Raw genomic sequence first — 12,811 nt, 5'->3', positions numbered from 1 at the left:
GGCCTGCGCTTGGCGGCCGAGGCTGGCTGCTTTTGCGACAGCGGCGGGCTCCCCTGCGAGCGAGCGAGCGAGGCTGAGCGGCAACAGTGGCGGCGACGCCGACAGCGCGGGGGGCCGTGGCGGCGACGGGGGCTGAGCGCGGCCGCGGCTGCAGGAGGCGGGGGAGCAGCGGCAGCGGCGGCTGGGTAAGGCGAGGCGGCGGGCGAGCGAGCGAGGCGGGGCTGAGCAGGGCGCTCGCGGGGAGGGCAGGGCAGGCAGGAGGCCGCGGCGGGTTTCCCTTTGTGTGGCTGCGGAGCTGCTGGCGGGTCGCTTTCGCCCCCGACCCCCTGCCCGCGCTGCCTCACCGCCTCCTCATTTCCCCCTTCGCCCACCCACCCGCTCTCTCCCCACACGCATTCCCCATTCGCCCCCCCCAGATGGAACAAGAGCTTGGCCCTCGGGAGACCCTGAATGAACTCCTCTTGACTTCCTAACCCTCTTTCCCCCCACTCTGAATTCACACGCCTCTCTCACACGCGACATCACTTTGCTTGTTTCTTGTTCGCAGATGGTTTTCCTTCTCCTCTTAAACCTTACCCCCTCCCCACCCACCCCCATTTATATATTGGCTTGGTTTGTTTTGTTTTCCTTCAACTGCGATTTTGGAAAACTTTTAATTTTTCCCTCTCGAAATTGCAAGCATGAACTTCCGCGTATGAGAAAATGATCTGAAGTTTTCACAGTGGTACGGGAGCAGGACGCACTGCACTTGTCAAAAGCGACACGGTCTCTTCTCTGAGAGATCTACCCCGCCTTGAATTTTAAGCATATGGAGGTGGCTGGCCCCCCATTTCCCATATTAATACCGTCTAGAAAAATAAAGTTAGTACTTAGGGTGGTCACTGCATGTCCTTTAAGACCATGACTTAAAGTGTAAAGTGGAGTTCTCCTTTCCAAAGAGTTACACTGTTGAGAAAGTGACAAACAGGATGAATGAAAAATGTAGGAATTGTGCACATGGTACTTCAGCAAATATAGATAGTGCTACTATCTGATATAAAGGCTATTGCATTTCTAAGGGCTGGTTTTCTGTGTTTAAATTTCAGAAAGGCTTACATTTAGGTGGAACATATACAGTATTTTAGAAAGATATCCAATACGGTGTTTCCTACACAAGAAGTGCTATGTTTCTCATTGCTAGGGAAGCATTCTTTGGTGCATTTGTTTGAAACAAACTGTAAAAGCCTTGAGATGCTACTATCAGGTGGCATTTCCATATCTAACTTATTGACAAAATCTGAAATGGGCTGCATCTCTTGTTGACAGGCTGGGCTGGCAGGCTGCTGAAAACATTCTTAATTAGACAAGCCTACCCAGATGATTAGAAAGCTGATATAAATTTTAATCTGTTTTAGTATTTTAACTTTTGATATGGTTTAAACTATTGTTGTATAATTTTATTATTTTAGCTTTTTTTAAATCGCTATGAGGGTTTTTTGTTTTGTTTCCCTAACACTCTTTTTTTTTCTGCTGAAAATTTTCATCCCTTAACTATCTGCAGGTAGGTGTGAAAGTTAAGCAAGAAAATGACACAAAGGAAAGAATTTCTCCCAGCCTGATCTGGGTCGGGTCATTCTGATTTGGGTTAGGGAAGTGGGCACATGTGCTTTGGGTTAAAAAACTGTGGGGAATTCTAAAAAAGGGGTTCATTGATATAAAGGTAACATCTAGTTAACCTGAAGGGATACAGAGCAAGTTGCACATATACTGTCTTATAATAATCCTATATTCAGTTTACCAATTCATGACTGACAATAGGAAGATATGTAATACCGGGAAAACATTGTAGATGATTTACAGAATTAAAGGAGGCATTCAAAGCAACACTAAGGGAAACGTTTCATCAGTGCTTGGATTTCTCCTTGTGTGACAGAACATTATCTTGCTCTTCTCCCCAGAGGCCCTTTAAATCTGTTCTGAAGGTTTCACCAACACTCTAGAACATAATTTGGAGTGGGATAGATGGAGAAGTGGGTGAAACCCCATTTAATACTGCCCTAAGTTTCCAATCTTGAACCCTACTTAGAGAATCAGGTTTCAGTTCCCTCTACTCATTGATAGCTACTTCTGAATAAGCAGGTATAGGATTAAACTGAAAGTCCCATTAAGTTTGTGTGATGAACTTCTGAAAAAACATAGATAGGATTATGCTGTGTGATGGTAAATAGCATTCCTGACTACTGCTGCCCTCCAGAAAACCAGGAACAAAACAGGTCCTGGAGTACCTCTATACTGCATACCTGCTCTCTCAGGAGGTGTGATACAACAGGTAAATCCCAGATCATTTGAATCTTCAAGCATCAGTTCCTCTGGGTTCATTTCATTTTTCAGTATCAGCTTATAACTTCATCTGAGCATTGGCTCATGGAATCCACACCTGGCTTGGATGTACAATAAAAACAAAGTTGGGTGTTGCCAATATGGTAATGATTCAAAACTATGAGTGATATGTCTCAGTACTCCATATAGATGCTAAGTGGTTGATATGTAGGCGTGTTTGTATAGTTTTTGCATTTTCAAAATAAATACAATTATTGACCTTGTAATAAAACACAGGTGCATGTTTCTGATGCTGCGGACAGTACTAGACTTTTCTATTTTTGATCACACTGTGCTGTGGATACCAATCAACATATTCTTTATAATGAAGTATTTAAAAATATTTAAACTATTATGATTTGTGAACTGCTAATGCTATATGGGCAGTGAATCCCATACAATTATAGCCTCATTCTTGGAATTATGTGAATTGATTATTGCAGTTCTGCCCTATGAAAAACAATAGGAGTTTTAAGATGGTAATCTAATACTGTACTGCGCATGGGGAGTTTCACTTGCTCAACAGGAGTTCTCCTTTCTCCTCTCATTTGAGTGCCATCCAGATTTTCTCTGGAGGACCCCCCAACCCTCTTGCTCAAATTTTGAAGGGTGGGCTGCAGGGGAGAGGAGGGGGAAGTTCCATGGTGCTAGTGGAAGTCTGTTGCGATATTGGAACAGTGGCATTGAATATGACCCTTCCAGTTTCCGTCGGAATAGGACCGCACCCTTTGTTTACTTGTTAAAAGAATGCACTTTTAGTTCTGAGCTTAAAATAGGGCTCAGGAACCCATGTTGAACTTGAATTTGTAGGTATGATGGGATTTGTAGTGCAACAATATCTAGAGGGTCACAGTTTCCCCAGCCCTGGTATGTTATGTAAATGGGGTCCTTGTGAAATGGCAGTGGCCTAATATAGCTACTGCATTTTCTCTGTTTTGCGGTATATCTTTCCTTAACCATTCTTCTTGATTCCTTAATTTACCTATTCTTCCCTTTGTTTTCCCTTTGTTTTTCTTTCCTTTTGTTGTCTTCTCTTTCAGTTTTGCCTGTACTAATACAACTGCTGAATTGGTGCTTTAAGGATTTGCCTTTTCTCAGTTTCTTTACTTGCCTATCAGACATAATGAGGAGACTGGCTTTTCGTGGTGCTGGTTGTACTCTGGTAAATCTGGTAATTTACTGCTAATGTGTGTGCCATTTTGTCTCTTTCACACATCTCAGGCATTTTTGTTTCATATTTGGCATGACAGATCATACTTGTTCATTTACCTCGTTCATGAGTTTTTAATTAACCTTGCTCTCGGGGGGGGGGGATGCAAATGTTTAACAAAATTACTCTAGAGTAGTGATCATGAGCGGTATCCAACTAAGTTCTAATTAGAGTAGACTCATTGGGAGAAATTCAGCATTGTGCTGCAGCAATAGTTCTCTCAATGCAAGTCTTTCTACTTGTCAGATAGAACAGTCGCCCTTTCCCTGCACACTTTTCTGGGGGTTCTCCCAACTACCACAAAACAAATTTCTGGCAGAAGAGACAGAGGCCCAGTGTGCTAATGGAAGTCCTGGTGTGGGCTTTTGCTAGTGGCACTTGTTAGTTGAATCCTGTCCATTGAAACTAGTGGACACAAGTTAGTCATGCCTATCAATTTCAATGGATCTACTATGAGTAGGACTAACCGTGACTAGAGCCCAATTTTTTTTCTTTTTTTAAAAGGAATGGATAATGTAGTTAAGGGGATGTTGTAGGTCTGAATGTGCAGTTTATTTTGTGTTAGTTACCACTTTGGAAACCAATTAGATTTTATTTTATTTTATTTTTCATTTCCAAAATTAGTGATTAGAATTAGAATAGCACTGTGCATTGAGAGTGCTGCTATTTGTTTTTTAACGAATGAATATGGAATAATGCTTCTGGATCCTTTGTTGATTGCTTGTTTAAGGCTGGATTTGGTATTTTATGGAGCATCAAAATAGCATTTATACGTTGCAGAAGTAAAAACATTGGGTTAAGTTCATTGTAGTCTGAATGATTTTCATGTTATCTGTTCTTCAGACTCTTTGAACAGTTCAGGGAAATTAGTTCTATGTGTCCGCAGTTTGATCAAAAGACTACAAAAGAATAGTTGAATAGATTTTGCTTTCTTTAAACGTGGAGGTTGTTCCTTCTGTTTCAACTGTGCATTCTTCATGTTAACCATTAATACTCTTTGAAAAATTAGTTGTTTTAGCGTTTGGAGGAAGTTAAGAAGGAAATATGTATAGATAGACCCTTCCAACATTGTTTTCAACATAAAGCCACGGTGCTTCTGTTTTTAAAAGCCTTGTCTGTTAGGCAAATTTGTGGAGGATAAGGCTAGTCATGCCCACAAGTCTTGAAGGCATATTATTTTAAGTATTGGAGGCAGTAAATAGGCCTTTGAAATTCTGTTGCTGGTGATCAGAAGTGGGATAGTGTTACTGTGCTCATGTCCCGCTTTGTCTGGTTGGCCACTGTGAGAACAAAATTCTGCACTAAATAGGCAGGGTTCTCCTGACTGGATACTTCCATTTGACGTGGCTTTCTGTGGCATGTCTGACATAATTATTCCAATCCAGAGAAAGTTAGTAATACTTGTCAGCACAATCATAACCATGTCTTCTTAGAAGTACTGTATGTTCTGTTGAATACAGTGGGTCTTAATCAGTGTTAGAAATCCCCTAGGCCCGGGTCCAGTTCCAACCACATGGAGATCTCTGGATACCTGGTTGGTGACTGACATCTCCATCTGGCTAGCTTCTCCAGCTTTCTTAAGCAGGTAAGCATAAGAGATTATTTATGGCATTTATATCCCACCCTTTTCTCCAAGGAGTACATGGTTCACCTCCCTCCTCAGTTAATCTCTACAATGACCCTGTGAGATAGGTTAAGAGGCTGTGAATGGCCCAAGGTTATCCAGTGAGCTTCATGACTGAGTGGGGATTTGAACCCTGATCTCCCAGGTCCAACACACTAACCACTACACCACACTGGCTTCTACTTTTGCTAAGGGACAGCTATATAAATTAAGTAGGTAAATAAGTATAGGGAAAGCAAAATGTCACTTAGAGAAGGATCTGAAATATTTTCCTTGAAGCTTGAATTTGTTTTATTCTGAATTGGGTTTTTTCCTGGATTGTTTTATTGGATGTTTTGAGGTGTTGTAAAACACTTTGAGATTCTTTCTTTAAAATATAAAGTAGTATAGAAATGAAATTAATAACAACAGCAGCAGCAACAACAACGACAACAACAAATCCCACCGCAGAAAAGGTGCCTAGCTATTCTGTTGTAGTGACTGTAACCCAGGTTTAAGGTGCCATTTAGCAATTACCGGTAGCTGATATATCTGAGTTTCTAACACTGGTCTTAATCCCAGGTAAATCTTGTTGTGCAGCCTAAATCTTGTTGAAATCAATAGTGTGAGATAATTATGACTCACTTGTCCTCTGTTGATTTTATAGGATCTTAAGTGCTTTTTCTAGATCAGGACTTATGTGAGAAATAGTCCTGAGGGACGGGTTACATGTTGTTTGGGCTTACCTTGGTAAGACCTCCTTCTTCCTGCAGTAACATTTAGAAGTTCTTACTATGTGACACATTCTCACGTTTCTCTACCCCAAGTCCATATAGCTGACTATATCTGGTGGGTGAGGGAAACGTACATTACTGAAAGGATGGGAAAGGCCATGGGGATGCAGTTTTGGTGTAGTATGTCATCTTATTCTCCGTTATTCCACTACCACTAACTAAAGTAACAATACTGGTGATTTTGAATAATATTTTCTTTTCAAGATCTTGAGAGAGCTTTTTGTAAGCACTAGATTAGTTTAAATCAGGCACATCCAACTCCAAAGAGACTGCGATCTACTCCCACTATAAAAAAAACTGGCAGTGATCTACCCATTGGCATTGCCAAGAGTTGTTGAACTTTTTTGCGGAGGGAGGTCAGAGTTGTTGAGATTTTGGGGGGAATCAGGAGAACCACAGAAACCGCATCAATGGATCCCGTGATTGACCTAGAACCCCCCCCCCCATTGAACAGCACATCATGATTGCCCTGTTGGACATTCCAGGTTTAGATAATGGATTATTATGTCCAACCCTCCAGAACAGATTTAGGCCGGGGGGTGGGGTGTGCAGGAGGGTGGAGAGGAGGGTGACATTGTTGGATGTCACTCAGTATTTTTTAAATTCATTGTAAATTTTCTGATTTTTTAACACTTTTAGCTGTAAAAGTTGTGGTCCTTGAAGTCACCATCATGTACTGTGGTCAGAGACACCCGCCTGGACCTGCAAAAATAGATTAATTGCTCTTGCCAGATTGAGATGATGTCTAGTGACCCACAAACTGTGTATATTCACTTTACTATTATTATTAATATTAAAAAATATTTAAACAGAATTGGGCCATAATGTAGTTGTTTAGAAAAAAATGTTTGCACTAAAAATTGTGGTAGTATAGTTGTACCTTGGTTCTCGAACATAATCCATTTTGGAAGTCTGTTCGATTCCGGAAACGTTAAAAAACCAAGGAGCGGCTTCCAATTGACTGCAGGAGCTTCCTGCACTCAATCAGAAGCTGCGTTGGACGTTTGGGTTCCAAAGAACATTCGAAAACCAGAACACTTCTGGGTTTTCGGCGTTCGGGAGCCAAAACATATGCGTATCAAGGCGTTCAGGAACCAAGGTACAACTGTATAGGTTTTACCCCTTTTTCTTACATTCTTTTTAAGTTGGGTGTGTGTGACATTTTTCATTCAGAATTGATGCTGTCATTGGATCAGTAACCAAGAAGAGAGAGGTTTTGTTGTGGCTACCCTATGAGCTATTTGGTCTTGGGACCAGTAGTAGATGGCATGATTCCAAGTGAATCAATCATTTTGCTGCCTTGCCCCTCTCCCTCCAGATAAGCAGTAGTGACTCACTTGCCAGGAGGTTAGGTAAGTGCCTCTGCCTTTGCCCCAGCACACTGCCTGCTGCTGCTTGGGACCATTCTCTAGTATAGAGATATGAAAGCCCAGCGGTTGGGGCAGGGGGAAATAGGGGAGCTGGATTTCCCTCTGTGTTCTGTACTTTTTCTGGGCCTTCGCATCTTCTCTAGCATTCTCAAAGGCTGCAGGCCACAGTAAAATTTGTAATTGACTTTGCAGCCTTGTCTGAACCGTGGGCAGATGTTAAGTAAAAAAGCAAACAAAAATAGATTTTCATGGTTATCTCTGCTTCTGCTTAGAGTATCAGCGATACATGCAATAAAATCTGTATTACAATTAGGAAGGCTGCATCAGAATTGGTACTCTCACATATGTCTTGACTTTAATGCTCATTACTTCATCATGTTTTTGTCATTCATACGCCTTGATATTACAGTGATGACTTGGCTTAAGTAAAACCACACTAAATGGATTGCTTTGTTGGGCAAGCTTGCAGAATATTGGTCAAGAGTTTAGCTGTGTAGCATCAAAAAGTGTCACTATCTCAATTATGTAGAATTCAGAGGAACTTTAGGTTCCACTTCTTGTCACCCTGTGAGTGACAGGATAGAAAGCCTCATGTTTAAGAGCGCTTTTTTTAATTATAGAAGAAGTTGGATTCCATGGGTTCCAAGAGGCGAAGGGCTACTTCTCCTTCCAGCAGTGCTAGTGGAGATTTTGATGATGGCCACCACTCCACAACTACACCAGGCCCTAGCAGGAAGAGGAGAAGACTCTCCAACCTCCCTACCGTCGATCCTGTAAGTATTTTTTAAATGTCATGCTACCATGGAAATAGACTGAATACACGACTGCTATTCTTTTACAAAAAAGTTGAAATATAACTTAACTCCTAGATTTTTCTCAACGCTTCCATAGCCCAAAGCAAGTGGAGTGGCTAAGAACATGTGCTGTAAGACTAGTGTTACCACTTAAAATCTTAGCTCAGTTTTGAATTCACCAGGTAGTTTAATCCAAGTTGTTGCCCTTCATCCTCAGCCTCTCATCTATAATATGGAGAATCTAATGCAGTCTGTATAGGGTTCTTGTAAGGAGACCAAGAATGTATGTTAAGCATTTTTACCACTTCTGAAAAAGCATTGTATCAATATTTAGTTTTACCGCAATTTGGGTCTTACTTGTTGAGAGCTGCCCAGAGTGGCTGTGGCAACCCAGTCAATTGGGCAGCATATAAATATATTATTATTATTATTATTATTATTATTATTCCTTGGCTTTGTGTTTTAGATCGCTGTATGCCATGAATTATACAACACAATCAGAGATTACAAAGATGAACAAGGGAGGCTTCTATGTGAGCTTTTCATTAGGGCCCCCAAACGAAGGTAAGCGTGTAAGATTTGTTGATAAGAAAACTAAGGTAAGGCTGCCATTGCAAGAGCTATTGAGTTTTAATCTGTACAAGTACAATATTATGCTTAGAAGTGTGGAAATGCCTACCCCATCCTCCCCAGTGCACCCCCTGCTCCCCAGAAGACCTTTTACACTAGCTGCTTTCACTCCACATCCCAGGTCATTTCTGAGTGTAACTCAGCTCCCAGAACATGTTTTGTTGTACTGTATCAGGGTCTGCAATTCGGAAAAGAGCAGAGGACTTTCTTTTGCAAATATCCTTTCCTTTTCAGTTTACTACTCACTTTAAAGACTGGAATGTTTTATGCGTTGTGTCATCGTTTAGCATACCGTATAGTAATACGTTTAACTCTTTGTACTGTGTGCTTCAGAGCTTCTGACGTACAGCTGAATTTAGATTTTGTTTTTTTTGTGGTTTCAGCTTTTTCGACATTGCAATATTTTTTTAGGGTGTTGAGCAAAATTAACGACATAGCTGAGTAATGTTACCCTCAAGAATTTATTGGATTGCCAGTGTGGTGTAGTGGTTAAGAGCAGTAGACTCGTAATCTGGTGAACCGGGTTCACTTCTCTGCTCCTCCACATGCAGCTGCTGGGTGACCTTGGGCTAGTCACACTTCTCTGAAGTCTCTCAGCCCCACTCACCTCACAGAGTGTTTGTTGCGGGGGAGGAAGGGAAAGGAGAATGTTAGCCGCTTTGAGACTCCTTCGGGTAGTAATAAAGCGGGATATCAAATCCAAACTCTTCCTCTGGATTATGGGCAGCTAACCTCTGGCTCTCCAGATGCTGTTGGACATCCAAGTCTGCATAGTCAGTGGTTGGAGGTGATAGGAGTTGTAGTCCAACAATGTGTGGATTAGCCACTCTTGCATTAGAGAAAAAGTTGGCTTTTGTGACTGTGTTAACTTTGAATTTTTGCACAAAACCTTAAGGTGTATTATGACAGAGTTGCATTGCTGTGAAAAATATAGGGTAATGGCCAGATATGCTTAGAATAAAGCTCTTATCAGCCCCAGGATGCATGGCCAGTGGTCAGGGTTTATAGACCAACAACATCTGGAGAGCCACAAGTTAGCCACCCTGGAGTGAAGTATTGTTTGTTTAACTGTATTTTAATGTTTCTCAAATTGTGTTCATCGTGTATTTAACTATCCATTTGCAGTAGTGTGTATGAAAGTTTGGGTATTGCTAGATGCTGCACATTTGCTTACATTAACTGCATTTTCAATAACTTTGTTCTTACAATAGAAACCAGCCAGATTACTATGAAGTGGTTTCTCAGCCTATTGATTTAATGAAAATCCAACAGAAGCTAAAAATGGAGGAATATGATGATGTGAACGTGCTAACTGCTGACTTCCAGCTGTTATTTAATAATGCAAAATCATATTATAAGGTGACAAAATCTTTTGTTTTGAAAGTCATCATTTGCACATTGTGTCGCTCAGTTGTGTTTTAATGGAGTCCAAAACTCATTTACCTTCTCTACCGTACTGCTGATTCTGTGAAGTTTCCTCATAGTGTATACCATATATATACTTTACGGAAATTATTTTTAAGTTCTGCCTTTGTTCTCATTTGTAGCATAGTTTTAACTGATGGAATTGTTCTTTCATTTGATAAATGTTAAAAGTGACATAAAAATTATTGATTAACAAACAGGTTCTTTTGGGGTTTTTTTAACACAGCCAGACTCCCCTGAATATAAGGCTGCCTGTAAATTGTGGGATTTATATATACGCACAAAAAACGAGTTTGTTCAGAAGGGAGATCCTGACGATGACGATGATGACGACGAGGGGCATGACAATCAAGGGACAATTTCTGAAATAGTAAGTGTGAGCTTTATCAGCTACGTATAAGCATTTCAAATGCAAAAGGGTACAAAGTGCACCTGCCCTATTGCAATTAAACCTGTAACAATACCTAAATGTAGCATAACTGAAATAATAACAAATTGCTTCCTTTATTTCCCTGTTTGCCCCTGCCATTCCCCTGGTATTTTATCCATGCAAGTATTTTAGTTTGTAAACTCCCTGACTGGGTATTCAGTAATCTGTTATGAACACTGGTGGCACTTCATCAGTAAAAAGAGAGCTATGCTATAAGTAGCATATTGTTTTTTCCTCAGTTACTAAATTGCCCACCAAAAGGAATATGTTATACAGTATACGTTTATATATTTATTTTTATTAATCTCTTCCGTTTATATCCTGCTCTTCAGTGACCAGCTGTAAATGCAATTATACATTAAAGCATGCTGCCAGATAGTTTCCTTTCGCACGCACAGTATAAGTTAAAACATTAAAGTACTTTTGTTTTGTAAACATTTAAGTATTAACACATTATTAAACCTGCCTGGTTGAAAACACATTGTGATCCTGTTTTATTTATTCTAAAATTTATGCCCCCGCCAGACTAGCTAACAGCAGATTAGTAGCTGTTTATGTCTTTACTGCTTTTCCTTAATTTGTAAAAGGAAAAACCTGTATTTCTTCAACCAGTAGAAGCCAGCAGCAAACACCCGGTCCTAATCTTTTCTCAAATCATTTTACAATATAATTTTTGTGCCAGTCTTCTCCAGGTTATTTAAAAGAAATTCTGGAACAGCTTCTTGGAGCCGTAGTTGTAGCCACAAACCCATCAGGCCATCTCATCAGTGAGCTTTTTCAGAAGCTTCCCTCTAAAGTGGTGAGTGATAATGCTGAACTTTGAATGTAAACCGAAGGCTTTTCCCATTCAAATTAAAGTTGGACAGTAGTTGTCTTTGGGCTGCACCATCAAGCTCATGAGTCTTATATACTTAATGATATAGATTAGTCATAAAGCAGTCTATGCCAGCAAAACCAGAGTAACACACTGTCAACTCATAATACCAGTTCAAGAAATCATTACTGTACAGAGGCTGTGTATCCCAGGTACAGGATCTTGCAAGGAGGTTTCACTGGGACTGCCAAGTAAAAGTGTTGGGATCAGAGATGAGAAACTGTGTATATGTGTGTATACACACATATGTAATCTTAGATTCATAGAATCTTAGAGTTGGAAGGGACCCAAAGGTAATCTTGTCCAACCCCCTGCAATGGAGGAATCCAGGAGAGTCCACCACCTCTCGTAGGAGACTACAGTGGTGCCCCACAAGACGAATGCCTCGCAAGACGGAAAACCCGCTAGACGAAAGGGTTTTCCGTTTTTGAGTTGCTTCGCAAGACGATTTTCCCTATGGGCTTGCTTCGCAAGACGAAACGTCTTGCTAGTCTTGCAAAAAAAATTTCGCTCCCCCCCCCCCTTTTTCTAAGCCGCTAATAGCCTTTTAGCAGCTAAGCCGCTAAGCCTTTAATAGCCACTAAACCGCTAATAGCGCTAATCCGCTAAGCCGCTAATAGGGTTGCTTCGTAAGACAAAAAAACCGCTAGACGAAGAGAATCGCGGAACGGATTCTTTTCGTCTTGTGAGGCACCACTGTATTCCACTGCCAAACAGCTCTTACAGTCATAAAGTTTTTTCGAGTGCTTAGTCGGAATCTCCTTTCTTGTAACTTGAAGCCATTGATTCGAGTCCTACCCTCAAGGGCAAGAGAAAACAAGCTTGCTCCCTCTTCCATGGGACAGCCCTTAAGATATGTGAAGATGGCTAATCATATTACACACACAAACTGTTTAAATGATACTCTGTGCTGTACAAGAACTATTACCTACGCATATAAGTAGTTCAGATTGTGTGCCTACACTGTTTTTAGGAAACCCCTTTCCTACAATATAATACTAAGTATTTTGCTTTAAAAAATCTATTTAAGTATGATTTACTTTCTAGTAAATGTCTTTAGGATTGTAGCTGTCAGGCGGTGTAGTGGTTGCTCACGAGTAACCAGGCAGGACTCCGACCTGTCTCTGGCAGGTTTTTATTGGTAGAAACTATTTACAGTGCAGGACCAGAAAGTTCATGTCCGTCTCAATCACTTGCAGATTCCGGAAGTGACCCCTTCCAGTTTCCCCTCCAGCATAAGAACTTAGACCCCCGAAATCTCAGCCTCCCCTCCTTGTGTTTCACCCCTCTGCGTAAACTGAGCAACGGTGGCTGGCTGGGCTA

The 12,811-nt window shown here is 41.0% G+C and overlaps 1 protein-coding gene across 17 annotated transcripts in view; it reads left to right on the top strand.

Moving 5' to 3' along the window:
- The first annotated feature begins 34 nt into the window (after positions 1 to 34).
- The window catches only part of PBRM1 (polybromo 1), a 58,601-nt gene continuing 45,824 nt past the window's right edge, over positions 35 to 12,811 (top strand). For 8 of the 17 annotated variants that reach the window (XM_028718794.2, XM_077924796.1, XM_028718786.2 and 5 more), the window contains exons 1-7: positions 61 to 185; positions 3,399 to 3,520; positions 7,956 to 8,108; positions 8,596 to 8,693; positions 9,971 to 10,118; positions 10,411 to 10,554; positions 11,297 to 11,413. In XM_028718794.2, coding sequence (XP_028574627.2) covers positions 3,482 to 3,520; positions 7,956 to 8,108; positions 8,596 to 8,693; positions 9,971 to 10,118; positions 10,411 to 10,554; positions 11,297 to 11,413 — 699 coding nt within the window. In that variant the 5' untranslated portion in view covers positions 61 to 185; positions 3,399 to 3,481. Of the gene's footprint in view, positions 186 to 3,398; positions 3,521 to 7,955; positions 8,109 to 8,595; positions 8,694 to 9,970; positions 10,119 to 10,410; positions 10,555 to 11,296; positions 11,414 to 12,811 lie in introns of all 17 variants that reach the window. The other 9 variants (XM_077924794.1, XM_028718792.2, XM_028718790.2 and 6 more) reach the window with 5 other exon arrangements.

The sequence above is a fragment of the Podarcis muralis genome, chromosome 2, assembly GCF_964188315.1.
Source record: "Podarcis muralis chromosome 2, rPodMur119.hap1.1, whole genome shotgun sequence".
Taxonomy (NCBI): domain Eukaryota; kingdom Metazoa; phylum Chordata; class Lepidosauria; order Squamata; family Lacertidae; genus Podarcis; species Podarcis muralis.
Note: the sequence above shows the minus strand (reverse complement) of the source record. Positions and strands in the feature narration are given on the sequence as shown.